At 35.0% G+C, this 22,790-nt stretch overlaps 1 protein-coding gene across 1 annotated transcript in view; it reads left to right on the forward strand.

Annotated features, from left to right (window-relative positions):
• Lrrk (Leucine-rich repeat kinase) overlaps window positions 1–22,790 on the forward strand; it is a 790,764-nt gene that overhangs the window by 479,036 nt on the left and 288,938 nt on the right. The window contains exons 19-20 of the mRNA XM_090409582.1: window positions 2,196–2,290; window positions 19,734–19,856. Of these exons, the coding sequence (XP_090265708.1) occupies window positions 2,196–2,290; window positions 19,734–19,856 (218 nt within the window). The remainder of the gene's footprint in view (window positions 1–2,195; window positions 2,291–19,733; window positions 19,857–22,790) is intronic.

Genomic DNA, 22,790 nt, shown 5'->3' on the forward strand with positions numbered 1-22,790 from the left:
AGTTATATGCAGTGATATCAAGGCTCTATAAAGAAGCAAAGTGATTTTATTATCCTTACACATAAATGTTCATTTCAATGTCACAATTATTGTGTTGTATTTGCAATTTTTGCTATGTTATCCTTGAACTTAAACTTTTTAACCACTATAACTCCAAGATCTCTACCCTCATCAATCACTCAAAGCATAATTCCACTGATATAATATGTCATGGAAGGGTATGTCTTTTTGTGTGGATAGGAAGGACAAGAAAGTCTATCAAGACATCTCTTTCTTGATAGCAGGAGAATTATGAGAGCACAAAGTTGAGTTTCAAGGCATAAACAGTGGCAGGGGTTTTGAAGCAGTATGGTGCGAGATGGAGGTTGATAGATAAAATGTTTAGTTGCGGTGTGGCTATGAGCTGGGGAATGTGGAGAGTAGAGACAAAGTGTGTTGACAAATGAACTTACTGAGCAAGAGAAGTATGATCATTATGGGCAATTTTAATTATAGTAATATTGATTGGAATGAAGAAGAGAGATAGCATCAAGGAATAAGGAGAAGGAATTTCTTTTCGTTCTTAAGGAACAACAATCTGAGGCAGTGTGTAACTGAGGGCACATGAGGGTTAGGAGTCTTAGATCTGATCATCAGAAGATGCACTTGTGAATGGAGTGTCTAATTTTACCCCCAGTTGGCTAGAGTAATCATGTAACCAGCCTTTCTGATCACCTGGGTTATTGTCAGCCATATGAGAACTACTTGAAGGGATATATGTGAAACTACAGGGCCAGTGATTATAAAAAAGCTTAGGGTTCAACTAGGATCTGTAGCATGAAAAGAGGAATTGAGTAGAAAGGAAATAGATGTTGCCTTGACATTGATCAAGAGCTATATAACAGAAGCAGTAAGCAGTGCCTGACTTTATTGCAAAAGACAAAGAGGCTAAATAAGGTAGGAGTAAAATGAATGAATGAAAAGATTAAGCATCATATCTGGAAGAAGGCACTGTGAAAGTAACACATTGAATGTTGATAATAATCAGTTGCATGAAGTGTATGAATTGCAGGCCAGGAAGGTGACTCATTAGTAAAGACAAAATAAGTGCAGTATAAGCAGAAATTATCCAGTTAAACCAAGAAAAATCCCAGTGAGTTCTTTCAATATGTGGCAAATAGAAGAAAGAAAGAATGATGGCAGGGTGATGTTAGTTGATGATGACAGTATATTGGTAACTAAGATGTAGAGGATATGGTCAAAGTTTGCAATGATTATCAGGGTATTTCATCCTTGTGAAGGTGACATTGCAAGAAGTTGCAATGTCACCTTCAATGTCAAAGCTTCAGCTGATTCTTCAGCAGATGGGACTGCTGGTGAGTGATCAGGAGGCATATGAGGAATTAAGTAAACTCGATGTCAATAAAACTGAAAGGATATTGAATCGCTTTAAGGCATGATTGGATGAGCATTGTGTGAGATAGTGTGTATATACCTTCCATGATGAGTCACCCACTCCATCGAGGTCAAATGTTAATAATAATAATAATAATAATATTGCTTCAGCTGATTCTTTAAATAGACTTTTGGCATTATGGATGATTGTAGTCATATTCCCAACTTTTAAGAAGGAGAATAATTTCATCACCTATATGCAACTATCTTCCCTGCATGTCCTGACATTCCATTAGGTAAATAAATGCAATCATAACATTATATGATTGCATTTATTTACCTAATGTAATACCCTCCCGCAGTGATTTAAATGAAAATCTGACAAGATACTGAAACCTTCTGAAATGTTTTCATTCATATTTTCCAATCTTAAGTAATGTTTAGGAATGTTTGATGCCGCTGTTTACATAAAACATTTTTTAATATATAATAGAAATATAAAATGTGAATTATATGATTTTGTTGCTCTCAAGATACAGGATCCTTACTGTAATAATTTAATGTCTTCCTGTGTATGTCATATCTTATTTTTCTTACAGATTTCAGTGAATAATTTTCTGACTTGATTTTGTTTTATATATATGATTAGAAATAAAAATGCCTTAGTGCATATTTTGAAATTGGCCTAGACAATAAAGGTGAAGAAAATTGGATATGACTTGCTAATCAAGTGTTATTTTCTGATAAGATATGGATGAGCTGTGTATGTGTGTGCAAAGCTATACAAATCAATTGTCTTGTCTTGGATGCTTTCTTTTTAGGATGTTGGTGATGCATGAAATGCAAGAAAGATTCAATATTGCATTTAGAGATATGGCTGAACTTAATCAGGCAACTACTTTCCTGCATGAAAATGGTAATTTTTTTTAACAAATTAGAATAGAAAATTTTATTTACTAACACTATATAACAAATGAATAATGTATCAATATATGGCTTCGTTTATAGCACTGCTGATAATTATTTAAAGTTAATTAGCATTGTTTGACTTATGCGTGTAATATATATTTTCTTAGTTTTATGAATGATGCATTTTATTAATGTATACATGCATGCAAGGGAACTTTTTGTACAGAAATGTACAGTTATACAAGCTTTTTGCCTGGCAAGAAATTATATTCTTGTTTTAATCCTTTATTCAAGCATATAAGGAAACAAAATTTGTATGTGAAATATATTCACAACTAATCTATTTTTATAATATAATGACACATCATTTTGCTACTTGTATGTGAAAAATACAGGAATTATATGATATGTCATATAATTCTTAGGAATTATATAATTTATAGGAATTTGTCTAAGTCCTTCACTTAGACAAATTTGACTTACATAAATCATAATGAAATGGCTATAATAGGCTAGAAAAATTGGTAAATTATAAAAAATTTATTTAACCCACATATGTTTATTGCATACCATCTGAGGGCGGTCTTCTGTAAGGCAGACAGCCCACATGCCACTTCCCTAATCTTTATTCAGTCTTGTTTTCAACACATATGTGCTATATTTTTAATGTTTTAGTGCTGCATATTTATAGCATTTGATGCTGTATATTTTTGGTGTTTGCATACATCTTAATTCCTCATTGAAAAAGAGAAACATGTGATGCATTAGCCTGTTAAGCAGAGATTTAAGAAGAGAAGAAACAAATCACTGTTTAGTCTTGTCCTGATAATTTCATAAAGAAGGTCAAATGGCCAGATAAAACATTTTAAAAAAATGTTTCTGTTTTCTCATACTATTTATACTTTATTATATTACTTTTCATTAACAATTGCATACTGAAATACAATCTGTGTGTGAATTTTGTAAATTAAACTAACAGAAATAACCTTTAAAACATGTTTATACACTACTGCCTACATGCAAATATGTAAGCATTAGAGTGTGATTAATGGAAGAGGATGTTAATTTTGGCTTATGTAAAATTTGAGTTACATAACGTTTGTAGAACATAACTCTTACATAAGTCTGGGACTGCGTGTATTTGACTTCTTCATTGATTTAACGGCAGTTGATGCAAAGTCAGCATCCTCTGTATATAAGTAGACCAGTCATGAAGATGCTTCATGAGCAAACTTTGGTTATGCTTGGGTAAAGAATTAAACAAGAATATAATTTATTTTCAAGTATAATATAAAATGTCAAATTTATTGTTACTCTTATTTACTGTTTTTAAGAGACATAGCGGAGTGATTCTGTTTATTTATTTATTATTATTATTATTTTTTAATGCCTTAAAGCATACATCATCATTACTGAGGTTGGGGGAATGGAGTGTATTGCCTGAGTGAACATTAATCAATGAATTGAAGGTTCACTATGATGGATACATTGCTGGTTGAGTGAGACCTCATGAAAAGAGCCTGTTGATGCCACTTTCACGCTGAATTAAATTCTAACAAAAAGCTGTAACTTTTTTTTTTCCCCTAATGAATGAAAGATACTGAAAAGGAGGAACTTTCTTTAATGAAGTTTAATTTTTCTTGTCCTGCATTATAACACATTTTCAAGATATGTGCATTTTATTATTATTTCTTCATAAGTTAAATTCTTTGACAAACAGATGAACTTCAGTCATTCATTTACCTTGCATTTACCTTGTTTCTGAGCATTTTGCATTATCTTCCTTTTTTAGGACATCATTTAAGAGGAACATTTTAACCTATCCAATACTGCCTGACTAATTAGTGAATAACAAGTTTTATTATGAGAGGAATTGTGTGAGCAATTGTTTAACATCTGCAATGTTGTCTATAATAACAAAAAAAATGTCTTGGTATTCTAATTTACTTTTTAGATAGCCTGTTTAACTTTTTTTAATCTGTTTAACCTGTTTAACTGAAAACAAACCCAACTCAACATCACCAGAGTTAAAGATTGGTACTATCAACGTAAGAAGCCTGAATAGCAAAGAAATGGAGCTAGCTGAGGAATTAGATAAGTACCAGATCGACATAATAGGGATGACTGAAACAAAAAAGACCAAAACTGGTGAGATCTTTCTGAGCGAGAAATACAAAATGTTATATTCAGGCAATTACAATCAAGGAAAAGAAGGAGTAGCCATAGTATTCAACACTAAATATGAGGCTAATCTTCTTGAATGGCAGTCAGTCTCAAGTAGAGTAATGTGGGCAAATATGAGAATGGGGAACGGGACAATAAGACTTATTTGTGCCTATGGTCCCACAGAAGGTTCTACTAAGGTAGAAGTGGAGGAATTTTTTGAGGCTTTAGAAAAAAGCAACTGACACAATGAAAAATGAAAAGTTGGTCCTTGTTGGGGATCCAAATAGCAGAGTAGGAAATGATTGTGAGACATACAAAAATATTTTGGGAAAATTTGGAGAAAAGAGCAAAGCTAATAATAAGGGCAAATATTTGTTGGATTTCTGCTTAGGACATGGACTGGTTATTACTAACATCATGTTCCAACATAAAAATGAGCACAAATTCACATGGAGAGAAGTGGCAACGAATAAGAAAAGTATCATTGACTATGTTATTGTTGATAGTGATGTTTTCTCCCTGGTGCAGGACACCAGAGTGTACAGAGGATTTGAAATTGGAAGTGATCACTATTTAGTCTTGAGCAAGATAAAATTGAATTTCATATTGAAAAGAATAACATGTAAGAAAGTTTAAAGTGAATAAAAGTTGAGCAGCTCTCAGATGTGAACTGTAGACTAAAATGCACAAATATTATTGAAGAAAAAATGAAAGAGTTTGAGAACAGGAATCAAACCTCGGAGATTCAGTGGCAAACTCTGAAGAAAACATTGATTGATTCTGCCAGAGAGGCATGTGGTTAGGTTGTTTGAAAGGATAAAAAAAATCAGAACTCCCTGGTGGACACAGGAAGTTAAAGAGGCAGTGAAGGAAAAGAAGAAAGCATATCAAAAGTTCCTGTCAAATAAGTCAGCTTGTGCTCTTAGAGAATACAGAGACAAATGCAAGAATGCTAAACACTGTGTAAAACTAGGCTAAACAAAAGTCATGAGAAGACTTTGGCAAAAATATAGAAAATAAATATCAAGAAGGTGGCAAAATACTCTGGAGGTTGTTGGAGAAGCTTAGGAATGGAGGAAAGAGTGCTGTAAAAGGAGTTAGAGATGATAAAGGTGACATGAAAATGGGAGAAAAAGATATCCTTGAAGTATGGAGTAATTACTTTGAAAAACTGCTAAATGAAACAAGCAGTGATGACAGCACAGTGGTAAAAAACACTGACCAGGCATGCAGTCAGGAATACATTTCCATACTTGAGTAGAAAAAGCCATCAAAGGGTTGAAATGTGGAAAGGCAGCAGGAGTAGATGATATTCGACCAGAAATGCTGAAGTATGGTGGTATAAGAGTCTTACAGTGGCTGCACTGCATAGTTCAGAAAGCCTGGACAGAGGGACGAATTCCCGATGATTGGAGTAGAGCTCTCATAGTACCCATATATAAAAAGGGAAATAAAAATGAATGTGAGAATTACAGATGTATTTTTCTACTGAGCGTTCCTGGCAAGATCTATGCAAGTATACTTGAGAAATGGTTGAGAAGAATTGTGGAAGAAAAGCATGGTGAGGAACAAGCTGGATTCAGGCCAAATAGAGGCTGTCAGGATCAGATCTTCACTTTACGACAAATAGTCGAGAAAGCATGGGAATATAACAAAGATCTGTATTTAAGTTTTGTCGATTTGGAAAAGGCATATGACAAGGTGCCAAGAGAGAAGCTATTCAATATGCTGCAGTTATATGGTGTCAATGGGGCATTATATCAAGCAAATACTTATTCTTTATTTGAGTTGTAAGTCAGCAGTTAGAATTGAAGGAAGTACAGGAAGATGGTTTAATGTTAAATCTGGTGTGAGACAAGGATGTACATTATCCCCTCTGTTATTCATTATTTATATGGATCACATTATGAAGTAAAGTGGTATTAAACATGATATGAAAATTGGAGATGTTAATGTCAACTCTTTGCTTTATGCGGATGATGTTTTATTCTAAATAAATCCGCTACAAGTCTGCCAGATTCTCTGACTAAATTGAATAACTGTTGTAATAGATATGGTATGAAGGTCAGCAATAAAAAGACAAAGACAATGAAACTAGGCAGACTCATTGAAAATGTCAACTGTGTTGTGAATGGAGAACCTGTGGAACAAGTAAAACATTTCATCTATTTTGGCACGATTTTTACTGAAGATGGTAAATTAAATATAGAAATAGACAACAGAATCAGCAATGCTGGTATGGTGGGAAGTCAATTGAATAAATTCATAAGGAATAAGAGAGAAATTAGTCGGAACACTAAATTGCTGTATACAAGACAGTGTTCAAACCTTTTAACTTATGGATCTGAGAGCTGGGTCAGAAGTAAAACACTTCACCAAAGACTAGACTACAGATATGAGAGTACTGAGAAAGATTATAGGCGTGAACAGATGGCATCAATGGCAGTATCATATTAAAAATGAGGATATTAGGAACGAACTTTTCATTGTCATCATTCAGGAATGCATTAGCAGAGCTAATCTCAGGTGGTATGGTCACTTAAACAGAATGGGCGAAAAAAGATTTGCAAAACAAGTGTTCTCTGCCAGATTGGCAGCAAAACGACCCAGAGGAAGACCAAAATATTGGTGGATTGATACGGTACAAAGTCTCTTAGATGATAGAAATATAAGAGTTGATAATGTTGGAGTCTTGACAAGTAACAGACTGATTTCTAGGAAAATTGTAGATAGGAAGTTAGTAATGATGTAATTTTTTTCATGTATTACTATTATATCCTGTACACCCCTTGAGGTTACATGCCAGGAAATTGATAATGATGATGATAAATTATTTAAAATATACAAGTATGGAATGATAAGAAGATGTGAAAGAATTTCTTGAGGAATCAAGAAAAAATTGAATCAAGAAAAACCAAGTAAAATTGTAAGTCTGTTATTACAGTGTAATATGAGTAAAAACTAAGAAGGGCCATGATATTCAATTTATAGATGTTTGGAATAAAATTCCCTTGATGAGTCTTGACTCCAGGCATCAGCAGTAGTTGACTTGACATGATGTGTACTAAAGATATCTACACATCATGTCATGATATGATGGAATTGTTCCCAGCCAAAGGTGGTGAAGTTGTTGTGTTATGCCGGCCGTGTGTAATCAAAATATAATCATTCGGCTTGAATGAAATCAAAACATGTTATCATGAATCATAACAATGCCCCTTTTAAGCATGCCACATTGGTTATTCTGGATTGCATGATGCAGTTTCTTAAAGGTTTAGCAGTGCATATGTTGATTGTGGAGCCTTGACCCAAGAATTCTACCACAAAATTCCTTGTCTGTCCCACACACATTGCACATGATTTTCCAAGTGGAAACTGTTGTCTTCAATTTTGTCTTGACTGGTAATGAGGTGTGCCTCCACTCCGTGGACTGTTGTTTGGATTCAGGACTTGTCCTTCCTTCATTATAAAGTCTTACCCATCTTCATACCATTGAATCACTCATTGCGTGTTCTCCATAAACCTCAATAATTTGCTGATGGATTTCAGCTGCTTTAATTCTTCGCATTCAAGAAATGGATAACTGACCTAATTTCACATGCAGTGGGCGATTTGATTTTCTTAGACATTATAAACACACACCAAGAAGCATACTCACTGCGAGAATGTCTGAAAATGGCATGGAATCAACAAACTCAGAATGCCTGCGCACCATTGCGATCGCAGCGCTGTAGTGAAAATATTTAAAAACGGAACTTACTTTCTGGAAGCCCCTCGTACATAGCTGGAAATCATGACAAACTCAGGAAAATATTATGTTTGTTCTCGTAGTATTAGTTATGCATGGTAAAGATATCAGCAGTACATGGTAATATAAAGTAGTTTTATGGCTTATATATGTAGCAAAAAATATTTAGAATTTTATTTAAAAATTTCAGTATATTTCATCCAATTATGTGGACCTCACTGGGGAGACAGATCATTAACTATATTCAAAAGATGAATCGCATCTTTTGAATTCATGTACATATCGTTCATGTTTCAGTCACAGCTGAAGTACACGATATTATGCTATTAGAGTTGAGAGGAATAATTGTAAAAAGTTGCATGGATAAAATAATAATAATAATAATAATAAAGTCATGAACAGTTAATAGTGATCACTTCCCAAAACTTGGATATCGGCATGCAGTCTGATCGATTCAGGTTCGTATGATTTGGTAGAGTTTCACATGTTTCTAGGAAAAGACAATCTAATTTAAACTTGCTGGAACGAAGAAGTTTAGTCTTGTTCTAAACAACTCTGTACCTTGTGTCAATAGCATGTGAAACAAGGCCAGACTTGTCAGATTCCAAAAATCTAATATAGTTTTGATGTTCTTCAATCTCAATCTTCCAGATTGCGAATATTTCTTCAGCCTTACATATGGTTGCATTTTGTTGATGATATATTTGCAATCTGGTCCCACACTGTTTCAAAATTACTTCAGTTCATAGAGAAAATAAACTCCTTGTACGTTTGTATCTAGTTCACTATTGAATGTAAATCCAGTAACCAACTACCCTTTTTTAGATATCTTAATTATTCATAATCCCACAGGTCAAGTTGAATTTTCAGTTTATCGTAAGCCAAGCTTTACTAGCAGATACATACACTCATCCTCCCACCATCATATATTACAAAAAAATGGGTATTATCAAGGGTCTTCTACATAGAGCACATATGTCTGCTCTCCTGATTTCCTTTTATTCAGTGAACTGAATAAAATTAAAAGCAATCTGATATATAATGGATACAACAAAATTACAATTAAAAATTATTAGTAATTATTATCCTTTCACCAGACTACAATCTGATGTGAAAAAAATTTCATTATTCAACCTTAAAAGAACCTGTGCCCTGGGGCAAAGCTGACTACTACTGGGTGTGTCCACCAGGTGGCAGATCAGGGAACGGCCTTCAGATATGGAGGCTAGCTGCAACATAAGCAGAACAGTCTGGCGAATAAGCAGCTGTGGACCATTAGAGGGAGCAGAAATGGCAACTCTGTCTCACTTAAAAACTTCACAAAGCCCAACAACAACTCTGCGACATGCCGAGTAGTGCCACCTTTAAATAATCACCTAAAAAGCACTGAAAGATTGTTAACAATCTACAATATGCAGATGACATCGCACTAATTACAGATAACATCACAGATCTCCAAAAACTCATTGACAGAGTATATATAGAAAGCCAAAGAATGGGAATAAATATAAACATCAACAAGACGAAATACATGGTAATCAGCAAACATCCAACCTCATCAATGAAACTGACACTCAATGGGAAAAATATTGATCATGTGTCAAGGTATAAATATCTTAATATATTATAAAATGGCTTAATGAAAGGTGGGATCCTGAAATAGATATAAAGACAAGGATTGAAGTTGCATGGCAGTCCTTCATGAAAATGAGAACATTATTCTGCAATAAAGATCTAAACATGGAAGTCATATGCCTAATGCTAAAATACTACATCTGGTCCATTCTGCTCTATGGAGTTGAAACATGGACATTGAAGGCAACAACCATCAATTGAAGCCTTTGAGATGTGACTATATAGAAGAATGCTAAAGATATCATGGACAGAAAAAATTACCAATGATGATGTCTTAAAATCCATTGGAAAAGCCAAAAATCTCATATACACAATCAAGAAACGAAAAACATCATGTTTTGGCCACATCATGAGAAACGGAAAATAGCAACTTCTACAAACTAATTTGGTAGGAAGAATTGATGGCAAAGGAGCTAGAGGAAGAAAAAGAATATCTTGATTTGACAACATCAAGACGTAGACAGGAAAGAGCAGCGTACGACAGCTCAGATTAACACAGTAACGCAGTTTGTTCATCAGGATGGTTGCTGATCTTCGATAGAAGATAGCACCATAAGAAGAAAAGAACCTCAGAACAAATGGCAAGGATTCTTTGAAAATTCAATCTATAAAATTTCTTCAAACCTGCTTTCCTCTCTCCTTGCCATGAAGGAAATCAAGTACCCCGTCTATCAAGTACCCTGCTTATGCCAATCTTTGTTACTTTGGATAGACTGCCATTCTGCATTGATTAGAATTGAAGAACATTCATACTATATTCGATTTTTGGAATCCAACAAGCTTCACCTTGCTTCTAATGCTGTTGACAGTAGGCACAGAATTCTTTGGAACTTGACTTAAGTTCATTCCAGCAAGTTCAAATTTGATTGTCTTTTCCTAGAAACATGTGAGACTACGAAATTTTCTAAACCTGAACGGATCAGACTGCATGCTGATATCCAAATTTTGAAAGCAATCACTACTAACTGTTCATGATTTTATTATTTTTTTTAATCTACTTTGTACAGTTGTTTCTTTGACCTCTGATAGAGTAATATCATGTACTTCAGCTGTGACTGAGACACAAATGTAGTTAACAGTCTCTCAACCCGATGAAGTCCACATAATGTTGGATGAAATCTGTTGGAGTTTTTAAATAAAATTCTACTTAGTCTAGCCATAAATTTCTGTTGCAACTTGAATAGCACATTCACATTTAATCTCTCAGTAAATTATTTACAGCTCAATGTTTGAAATGTCTCCCCTTTAGGCATACCCGTAGCCTGTGAGTCCACACATTAATGGTGGCATGCACAACATCCAACAGAAACGCTGCCACTGCTCACTCCAAATCCGCCGTCAAGCTGGCAATGCTGGGGTGTCATTTCTAGCAGGATGCTCTCTCTCAAGTTCCGACTACAATTTGAAGTCTAACAGATTCACATCAGGACTTCTCTGACAGCCAATCAGATGGTGATATGCGGTCGGGCACATTCACCTCCAAACACTGTTGTGTGGTCCTCACTTCCTGTATAATATATAGACACATTTACACAAGAATATTATATTTTAATTTGGCAAATATTTCAGTCTGAAAATAACAGACTATCTTCAGTGGCTACATAGGAACAGTTTTTTAACAAGGTGGAATACCAACAATTGATCATTCAAAAGTAGAACGAGCCACATGATGTTATATCACAAAGTATTAAAGAGAGGAAAACATTTTTTATCAGAGTAATGATTAAATTAAAGATATTAATTCACAAATCCATATTTTAATCTTAATTTATAAATAACATTAGACTAATGTAAGAATTAAAGTCGTAATTTAAAAAAAAAAAATAATTATGTACAGTGATACCCTGAAGTTATGTGGTAGGTGGGACCAACGAAAAGCGCGTAAGTCGAATTCGCGTAACTCGGGGTATAATTTTGCATGTAATTTATATATACCAACATACAATTTGGACCAAAGGTTTACAAAAACACCTATATTTTTTAAGAAATACATTATAATCATAATTGTAGTTTTGCGTACATAAAAAAAAGAAAGCTATTTCGATGTCGATGGTTTCATAAAATCTAATAGAATCGTCTGACGGCATAATGTCTTTTTCTTGTCATGCAAAATTTCTTCATAGCAAGCAAGTGATTTTTTTATTCCTTGCCTTGTGGCTACAATTCGTTCCTCGCTAGAATCTATGTCCTCCAAAATCTGTAAACCTTTCTTAATTAAGCTGAGACCTTCTGTTAATTTTGCAATTGTCATGTACTTTTCTGGTAAAACTGGATCTGAGGTTTCGGTGTCTTCAGTAGCGAAGAGTCTCCGATATTGGAGACTCTTCACTACAGAAGGGTGTCTCCGATTATGGAGACACCCCAAAAATCTCCGATAATCCTTACAGCATCTAAAACATTAAACCATTTCCAAAACTGTTTAACAGACAGTTGCTCATTTTGCCTCATAGCTTCATTCAGACTTGCAAACGAATGCCGTGTGTAGTATGCTTTGAATGTTTTTGCTAGCTGTAGAAGAATCGGACTTACTTCTTTTGGGCGACATTATTATTTTTTATGTGATAAAATTTTTATCAAGAACATAACATTAAACAATGACAAGGTTTGTAGACTATAAAAATCGTGTATGAATGGAGACGGCACAAAACACGTCAGTGCTTGTTCACAGCATGTGCGACACTGGCGAATGCAGCCATCACCAGAAAGATATGACTAGTGGTGAGGCGTGACTGGAATACATACATATAAGAAACCACGTAAGTCAGGGTATGACTGTATATATTAATGTGTTATCCTGATTAAACTTTCCCATATTTTTGATAAAGATTTTTATTTTATTTTTTTTATTTTTAAAATTAAGACTTTAATTCTTGCATTAGTCTAATGTTATTTATAAATTAAGATTATTATATGAATTTGTGAATTAATATCTTTAATTTAATCATTATTCTGGTAAAAAAAGTTTTCCTCTCTTTAATACTTTGCGATCAGGGGCGTGCCTGTATGCAAAACTTTAGTTGGCACCCCTATACCCCCTCCCCCTCCCAATAAAAAAATCACTTTATAAAAACGTATCAGTGAGTTAAAATGAAATCCAAAATATATTAATTATAAGTTTATTGAACAAAAAGCAGAAATTACAAAAAAAAATTATAAAAAACAATAAACATACAAGAAAGGTACAAAAACAACAAAAATAATTTGAAAAAAGAATAAAGTAAATAAATAATAAGATAAATAAATAATAGTAACTTACAAGTATATAAATAGGAACATATTAAACATTATTTGGTAAAGAAATAGTTAAATAAATATTTAAACAGAAAGAAAAATCACTTAGTGATAGTTTTCATTAATGAAAATTCTCGAATAATATCATGTATATGAAGTTGATCCAAAATATCTGACTTTATTGATATAATGGCAAGATTTTAAGGTCTGTCTTGTACCACTGTGGAGCGCAAGTATTTTTTAATAATTTTAAGTTTAGAAAAGGATCGTTCTGCAGATGCTACAGATTCTGGAAATGACAAAAAAATCCGAAGAGCAATTGTAAAGTTTGAATATGCTGAATCATTTTTAAAATTAGAAATAAATGGTTGACAGTGTAAAATTTCTTCGCATAAATCGTCTGTGTCAATGTCTGAATTATTCTCATGTGTTATTTTTCGTCGTAACTTTTTACAACAAGATAATAAATATTCTTTATTTCTTGAAGTACTTAACAAATACAAAAACTGAAAGAAATTCATATGTTCTTTTAATAAAGTAAATCTTTCCTTCAAAGATTGTAATATTTTATCTATTATGCTGAGAAAAAAAATTACTTTAAATGAAATTTCAGGATCTACTATATTTTCATTTTCATGTTCTTAATCAAATTGTGTTGTCTTTTTACATCACCTTAGTGTTTTCTACTACTAAAAAATACAGATTCTGCGTCAAATTTTGCTGCAATTAATTTTGAGCTTTCTACGATTTCTTCAGTGGCGAATTCTCTATGCTTCCTGTGCAAGCTCATTAATTGAGAAAAAAGTAATATTTATTTGTTAATAAATGCATGCATTTATAAGCATTCCATTTAGGAATTTTATTTTGGTAGACAGAAGGTATCTTAAGCTTGCGCGGCAATAATTGAGCTTTGCGTTGTGTATCGAATGCTGATGCTTACTCATCTAGCCAAAGCTACCTTGGCTTACTCGGTTGTAGGAGCTTCCAGGTCCTCACTGCAGCACTGTGATTTCATGTGTGCACATAGCCATTTACGCTCCCTTCATGTTGTCTTAAACACAAGGCCACAAGCAGTCAAAGTAGCTCTAGTCAGTGAGCTTCACTCAGCCTTTACAAGTGCGCGTGTCACTTGGGAAAATTAAGTTACAACCAACTTTTTATGACAATGTTATTGACCAGTTCATAAAGAAGAACCGTAGGGTAGAATTTGCATTCAAGTAGCTAAATTGAAAAAGATAGAATATCATTTGTAAAATAAATGTTGTATTTGTATGATTAAATGTACATAATAAATTTAGTTTAATCCTTTATCCAAGTGCGTGCAAACAAAGTTTGTGCGTGAAAGTATCTTCAGGACTGGCAAAGTGGTACAACACCGGGCAACTCCTTGCAAAAGTGGAGCAAGCTACCAACTCCTATAGGTAAAGATGACCTCGCCATTGCTTCTGCCTGGTATCTCCACTTCTGGACCTGGCTTCCACTGAAGAGACCTCAATAAAGGTCGAAACTAGTCTGGGTAGTGGCCCTTCCCCTTAATGCATAACATTATACATATCCACAAGGAGATGTGTTTTGCATTATGGGAGATACTGAGATTGGAGTGATGTTAGCTTGGTCCACCTGTGCTACGAGTTGCCTGGTGTTGTACTACCTTACCCCAGTCCTGAAGATACTTTCAGGCGCAAACTTTGTTTGCACACACTTGGATAAAGGATTAAACTATTTATTATAATCTGACCAAGTGAAAAATAAACTTTCTTACATGTACATAAATTTCTAATTATATAGTTTTAAATGATCAGTAATTCATTATTCCTCTAATCAAACTTCAATCACACCACTCCCTGAATGATAACGAGAGCAAGCGTGAATTTCAAGACCAGCATTCGCCCTTGAATTTCGTTGAAAGTTTCATCAGACCTATAATCATTTAAAAATTGATTTAGATCATTCATTGCATCTAAAGTAAGTTTGAGATTCATATATGAAGACTGCAGTATTTTGCTGTCAAAATTCACTTTATTTAAAATATCATACCAAATCTTTGACGCCTTTACTATTCTGATACCTGTGTGCATTGCACGTATTGCACATATGCCACCCCCCTCCCCCATCAGCGATATAACATCACGTGGCTCATTCTACTTTTGAATGATCAATTGTTGGTATTCCACCTTGTTATAAAACTGTTCCTATGTAGCCACTAATGATAGTTGTTATTTTCAGATTGAAGTATTTGGCAAATTAAAATCTAATATTCTTGTGTAAAGTGTCTATATATTACAATCTTAATGTCACTTCGTGAGTCCTGTTGTACGGTCCACTTCCTGCCATGAAACAAGGGGGGGGGGGGGGGGTTTACCACAGATTTGAACACAGTATCTTGATACACTTTGGCAGAGATTTTGACCCCCTTTCTCACAGGAATACAACTTGGATACCCCCTAATACATACATACAACCCCCCCCCCCCTCCAAAACTGGATGCTATCCGCACATGCTGTGCAACCATCCAGGGCATATATCCAGTTGTTTTGCAGCTAAAATGGCTCTTCCATGGCGAAAAATTTCTCACCCTCTACCACATATGTTATGGCGTTAGGAAGTGTCCAGTAGAACGATGATAGGCTCTTACCTGTAGCTCATCAGTTAGTACACATGACATCATTCTCTGCTAAGTGTTCACCTTCATGACGTTGCTCTCTGTGTTCTCACAGGATTACAGCAGAGGTGTATCGTCACTGCCCTCACAAGCTAATGCATCCTAATGCAGCATGGTTGCCCTATTCTTTGGTAAATCAGATATATCTTCTGTATCATTATAAACAGTTAATAGTTTGATTCACAAACATCGTACTGATCCCAAGTTTTTTGCATGTTGAAAATAACGGGTGGCTATATTCCAACCTTGTGAAGTGCTATTATAGATACACGGCTCTCATAATCTTCCCACTGCATGTTAACCCTTACAGCTAGGCAGCTGTCTCTCGTTATTGATAAATGTGAATTTTGGCTGCACACAGTGCCACTAATGGAACCAGACTCAAGCAATTCTGTGAAGTTGTAACAGTATTTGTGGCAAGCCTATGTGTGCGTGTGTGATTTTTGCCATATCTGTAAGCCTCAAAGTTATTTTATAATGTCGAGTGCACATCCCATTAAAAGTATTAAGTACATTTTAAGTTTTGAAATGATGCAGTATCTGAACGTGTCCTTAGAGTTCAAAGAACAAAAATAGGGTGGGCATGAAATATATATTCATAAGCAAGAGATTCACAGTAACATGAAGTTGAAGGAATATTGTGAGAATAAGAATGAGAGGATATGAAATATATAAAGTGCAATCCAAGAAAGTTAGGAGTATTCTAATGAAAGCTAAGTTGGAGTATGAAAAGAAATTGGCCATGCAGACTGTAGTCAGCCCAAATGAATTTTATTGTTACAATAAAATTCATGGTACCCTATGTCAGAAGCAGACAAGATTGTTCACATATTGACTGCTCACTTTACTAAAATCTGAATCTGGTGTACGTAACATGGCATACAGTGGTACACTACATTGGATGCAATAGCTCTTGAACCTGCTTCTTAGGCACTTCTATCTTTTTATCCAGTGTAGTGGAACCACTACATTGGAAGGGATATCAACACATATACTTAAGGAATGTTCATCTGAATTGACGAGGCCCTTCACATGTTTGTATACTACAAGTCTCTGCTCAAGATCCCTCAGAATCGAAATGTATGATAGTCAATTGTACAAGTGTGGTACAAAAACTGATTTGTTGACCTCATGTAATGGTTGACCTCAGTACTTCTGAAGTAGCTGTATGATAATGATAATATAACTATAAACCTCCAACAAGAACATTCACATATGACTGTTATATTAATATTTTTTTCTAAGAAGCTGCTGCTCATTTTAACACCATTTCTTATCAATATCCTACAGTATAACCAACTACAAAAGCTTAAGAAAAAGTAGAATATGAGAGGAGATTGGCCAGTCAAGTCAAAGCTAATCCAAACGATTTTTTTTTTGTTATGTGGCAAGCAATAAGAAAAATAATTATGGTAGGTTGACACTTGTGGATAGTTATTGTAGCAGTGTATAGCATAGTGGTGTGAATGATACTGTCTAACATATAGAAGGGATGCAAGGATTAGGAAAATTAAAAGTGAAAGAATCAGAGGTGTATCAAGTATTGCTTGGATTAGATGGATGACATATCGATATGCATATTTAAAGAATGTGCAAAAGAGTTGGACATGGCCTTGACCTGATTATTTAATGGAAGTCTTGCAGTGGGGAAGGTTTAAGCAGTGGAGAGAAGGCAAAATAATACTTCTTCATGAGCATGGTTTGAGAACAGAAGTTTCCAATTAGAGACTGGTCTGTATATCTGCAGTTGTGATCAAATGTACTTTTTTCAATGTCGAAAAAATAGTTAGGAATAGAATGCAGGATTGGGTCGATGAACATAAGATCCTCAATGATATTCAGCATGGGTTTGTGAAGGGTAGGTCTTGCTTCAGCATGTGAACTCTATAATGTCGTTAGCTATTCTTGTTAATCCATTCATCCTTCATTATCACCACTGCAGGTAATTTGAGTTTGCACAAGAGAGGTTCATATACACTGATTTTCTTGGACTTTGCAAGGGCATTTCATAGATTACCACATGACAGATGGGTGTATATGCTGCAGAAGATGGATTAGATAACAGATTACTTAGATGGATTGAAGATGGGCTTTCTGAAAGATACCTACAAGTTGTGTATGATGGAGCAGTATCTCAGCAAAGGAAGGTGACCAGTGGCTTGCCTTGGGGGTTCTGTTCTTGGGTCCTTGGTGTTACACTTTGGGATATAGAAACATAAGCCTACGTACTGTATTGGTGGAGCTGTACTTCAGGAAGTGGATGAGATTTGAAATCTTGGGATGATGGTAGAGAGTGGACTAAAGTTCTGAGGGCACATTTGCAATTGTTGTGAAGATTGCACATCATATTGCTGCTATAATAAAAAGTATAATACATTGACATGTAGGGATATGGTGGTGCTGTCTCTATATAAGGCATTGGTCTGACCACACATGGACTATTGTGCTCAGATTTGATCACTTGGTTTTCATTGCAATGTGGAAACACTAGAGACTGTCCAAAGTGATATTAGAACTCTGGAATGTTTTAAATTAAAGATGCAATGAAATTATATTCTTGGTTTAATCTTTTATCCAAGTGTAAGCAAACAGCATTTGCATGTGAAGTAACTTCACAACTGGGAAACTCATATTGTGCGCAAATTTGATCGCTTGGTTTTCATTGTGATGTGGAAACACTAGAGACAGTCCAAAGATGAATGATCAAAGTGATATCAGAACTCTGGAGCGTTTTAAATTAAAGATGCCAAGAAATTATATACTTAATTTAATCCTTTATCCAAGTGTAAGCAAACAGCATTTGCATGTGAAATAACTTCACAACTGGGAAACTCATATTGTGCGCAGATTTGATCACTTGGTTTTCATTGTGATGTGGAAACACTAGAGACAGTCCAAAGATGAATGATCAAAGTGATATCAGAACTCTGGAGCGTTTTAAATTAAAGATGCCAAGAAATTATATACTTAATTTAATCCTTTATCCAAGTGTAAGCAAACAGCATTTGCATGTGAAATAACTTCACAACTGGGCAACTCATATATAGAGGCTTAAGATTTCACATCACTTGCCTTAGTATCTCATAATGCAAAGCACATATCGTTACGGACATGTATAATTCTATGCATTATGGGAAGTTTCACTATATAAGTGAAGTCTCCAAAACCTCAGGCGATCCCCCAGATCACTCTAAACTCAGGAAGTGTGAGCGACCCAAAGGATCATTTTACTCAGTGATGGTTCTGCTCAGTGTCAGGGCCACCCTGCCATGAAGAGGAACCCTCAGCGGTGGCTCTGCCCAATGGCAGACTCGTCCCACCACCAAGCAGAGCTATAATCTCAGCAGTGGCCCCACTCAGAGACAGGCAAAACCTATCCCCCAAGCAGAGCCACTCATATCTCAGGAAAAGCAGCCCCCTTCTGCACAGAAGTGCATCAGTGGGAGTCAGATCCAAGTGAGAGTAATGTCGAGGTCATATTTCCATATACAAGTAGCCAAAAAGTGTCACGACTTATTACTCAAATACTCGATTAGAGATAGATGTTGAAAGGTTTTCCACTTGGTTGTACTATAAATTAAAGATGCCAAGAAATTATATTCTTGGTTTAATCCTTTATCCAAGTGTAAGCAAACAGTGTTTACGTGGTGAGTTACCCAGTCGTGAAGTAACTTCATGACTCGGTAACTCATATATAGAGGCTAATGAGTGGAGTGTTGGTCTGGTGTTATGATCTAAAGATCTGGAGTGTTGGTTATGAAACCAGGTTACTGCTGTGTTGATTATGTTAGACATGTTGATGGTTGAGTGGGATTCTCACGATGAGTCTATTGACTCCATAGAGGTTATTGATATAATAATAATAATAATGTAGAAACCGTCCTAGTCTTATATATATATATATATACACATATACTAAATCACTATTTACATGAATAAAACAATCTACATGTAATAAAAGAAGCAGTATATAATTATTTAATAATGTTTCACAAATATGCTCTCTAGGTATTCTCCTTCATTATGAAGATGCAACCCTAAAAGATTTGTACTTCTTAGATCCTCAGTGGCTTTGTGACATGTTAGCTCATGTGGTAACAATTAGAGAGATTAACCCATTTGCTAGAAACGGTATGTCTTTCTTCCTCTCCAACGAAATGGATAAAAATTAAATTTATCATTTGTATTTATAAAAAAAAACGAAAGCAACTAGAAATTATATTTTGAAATATGAAGTATTTATTTATAATGTGCCCAAATCTCATTATAGCAAAAACATTTGGATACCAACCATGTACAGTAAGTTTCCTCAATTATTTGAACACATCAGCAAACCACTTTGTTGTTCAGATTATCGATGGGTTAGTTTAATCATTATTTTAAGTTTGTTCTCACACTAATCCATTTAATGGTTGGTTAATTAAGGGTTCAGTCATTTGAAGACTGGTTAATTGAGAGATCACTGTAGCTTATTGTGGGAGAACAGAATGAAAGAAAAAAGAATAAGAGAGGTGACGAATGTTTCCAGGATAGTAGTATATAGAGATTCCATAATTAGAGGGCTAGTTACTGAGAGAATCCATAAGGTCTGCTATCCAGGTGGGAGAATGAGTAGGATAATCAAGGCACTGGACATGAAGAAATGAGCAAGAGAGTTACTCATGATTTTAGGGACAAATGATCTAAGTGAACATAAGAAGGATGTGAGAAGGAATATCGGGAAACTATTGAGAAGAGTGAAAGATAATAGTTTAGGAAAAGAAAGGTTGTAAGTGTGTTGCCGAGGTATGACGATTATGAGTTGTGACGTGGAGCCAAATTCATGAATGGTATACTAGCAGAGCTGTGTGACGAGAAGGGAGTGAAGTTTGTGGATGTATGGCATGTGTTTGAGGGAAGAATGAAATTATACAGGCATGATAGGTTGCATTTAAATGACTTTGGAGTGAGTGTACTGAAAAAAGTGTTGCTGGATGAAAAAAGTACAGTGTGTGGAAGTACGGTACATGATGCGTGCAAGAGATCAGAAAAAAGAGATGAAGGGAAAAATTAGGAGAGTGGTACTGAAAAGACAGATGTGCTTGGCAATGGAAACAGTAGTAGAGTGAAAGATGAATAGAGAATGGGAATGCAAGAGGAACAGGGAAATGGGCATAGGGAGAGTAAATGTTGAAAGCGGCAGTGAATGTGTGTGTGTGTGTGTGAAGATGGGGTATATTGCGATGTGGGTGGAGAAGTTGAAACTGAGCAGATATATGTGTAAGTGTTGATAAAGATGATTGGGCAGGTGTGGTAGGGAAATCACAACTAACGCATGACTTGAGTAGGACTGGCTATAGACCTAAAAATGAACTACAGTGCTTATTTAAAAATGCCAGAAGTATAAGAAATAAGGGGGATGAAATGGTTTCAGCGATTGAGTTTATTCACCCCTAAATCATTGACATAAGTGAAATAGTTGAATGAAGATGATATCTTAATGGGAATAGAAATTGAAGGATACAGTATTTTTTGAAAGGATAGAAAGGGCAAGAAGGGGGAATGCTGCTGCTGATAGCAGGAGAATTAACTCCACATGAGGTAGACATGAAATGGGAAATAGGGAATGGTTATGAGCGAGTGTAGTGTAACGTGGAGGTTGAGAAGAATACATATTTAGTTGGATGTTGCTATAGCCTGGGAATGTGGAGGGTGGTGATGAAGAAATGTATAAGCAACTTGGATTAGTGAACAAAGGAAAGGTAATTGTTATGGATTATTTTAATTATGGTGGTATAGACTGGAATGAAAAGATAGCATTTGGAAATAAGGAAAATGAATTTCTCTAAGTATTATTTCAAGGTAAAATTACCATGTTACTCCTTTTAAAAAAGCTATTATTTTTATGGCTATTTCATCTTTTTTTCATTTAGGAGTGCCCCTTTTTTTTAATGTCATTGGCTCTTTATTCAAGAATTCTGAGGACATTACTGATGTATTATTGAGACAGATATATGCAGAAATAATAAAGGAAGAAAATTTGGGTATACCTTTTTTGGATGTTGTTGGCTGTTTTCTTTCCATATGTGTACTTCTGCTGTTAGGCTGTTAAAAGGAAGAAGGTTTTTGGAAAAAGTGGAGAGGTTGTGGCAATGTGGGTAAATTAATTTGGAAAACACCCATTTTTTTTTATAATATATATATATACAGGAATACCTCGATTATTGCGATTCTCGATTTATCGCAGTTTATAATTTGATACCATAATTCCAATTATTGCGCTCCAAATTCAAATTATCGCTGCTGCAAGATGTAATCCACTACATATGCAACCAGTTTCAGTCGCCACTCTCTAGGTATCGCTCTCTTGTAGCGCTTCATTTTTATCCGACGGCGGCTTCTCACCACTTGCCAGTAACTATCCGCCCTTGCCTGAAGTGCATGTGGATATTTATTTCTCTTGTTATTTACCCCTACAATGAATGCTAAAAGAAACAAGGATGATTTCAAGTCTACAGCTATCAAGAAGAAATATAGAGTGATCAGCTTAGAAGATAAGTTGCATATGATAAATAAGTATGAAGCAGGCATACCAAAGCCAAAATTGCAAGAGAGCATGGTCTAAATGAATCAACTGTTCATCATATTTTAGACCATGCTGCAAACTCTAGGGCTTTGATCTAGGACTAAAAGAAATTGAAAAAGGTGATGTTCAGGACCTGCTTCAATCACATGATAAGGAGCTGGATGAAGAAGACCTAATTAACCTTGAGAGAGAACGTGCTTGCAATGCTGAAATCAATGATAATGACGAACAAATTGACTTGGCACCAAAGGAATTTACCCTCAAAGAAATGGACGAAATGTTTAGAATTGCTGAAAATTTTAAACCAAAAATCTTGAATGGTGATCCTAATTTCGAGCGATCACTGAAAGTTCGTCAGGAAATTGAAAATTCCATCATTTGCTACCGAGTTTTATACAAAGAAAAAAAGAAAGAAAAAATTCCACCAGACAACTCTACACCAATTTTTATCCAAGAAAGAATAATTGTATATACTGTACGTACTTCTCATATATAAATAA

The sequence above is a fragment of the Typopeltis vanoorti genome, chromosome 19 (genome assembly GCF_054136105.1).
Source record: "Typopeltis vanoorti isolate ZY-2024b chromosome 19, IOZ_Tvanoo_1.0, whole genome shotgun sequence".
NCBI classification, from domain to species: Eukaryota; Metazoa; Arthropoda; class Arachnida; order Uropygi; family Thelyphonidae; genus Typopeltis; species Typopeltis vanoorti.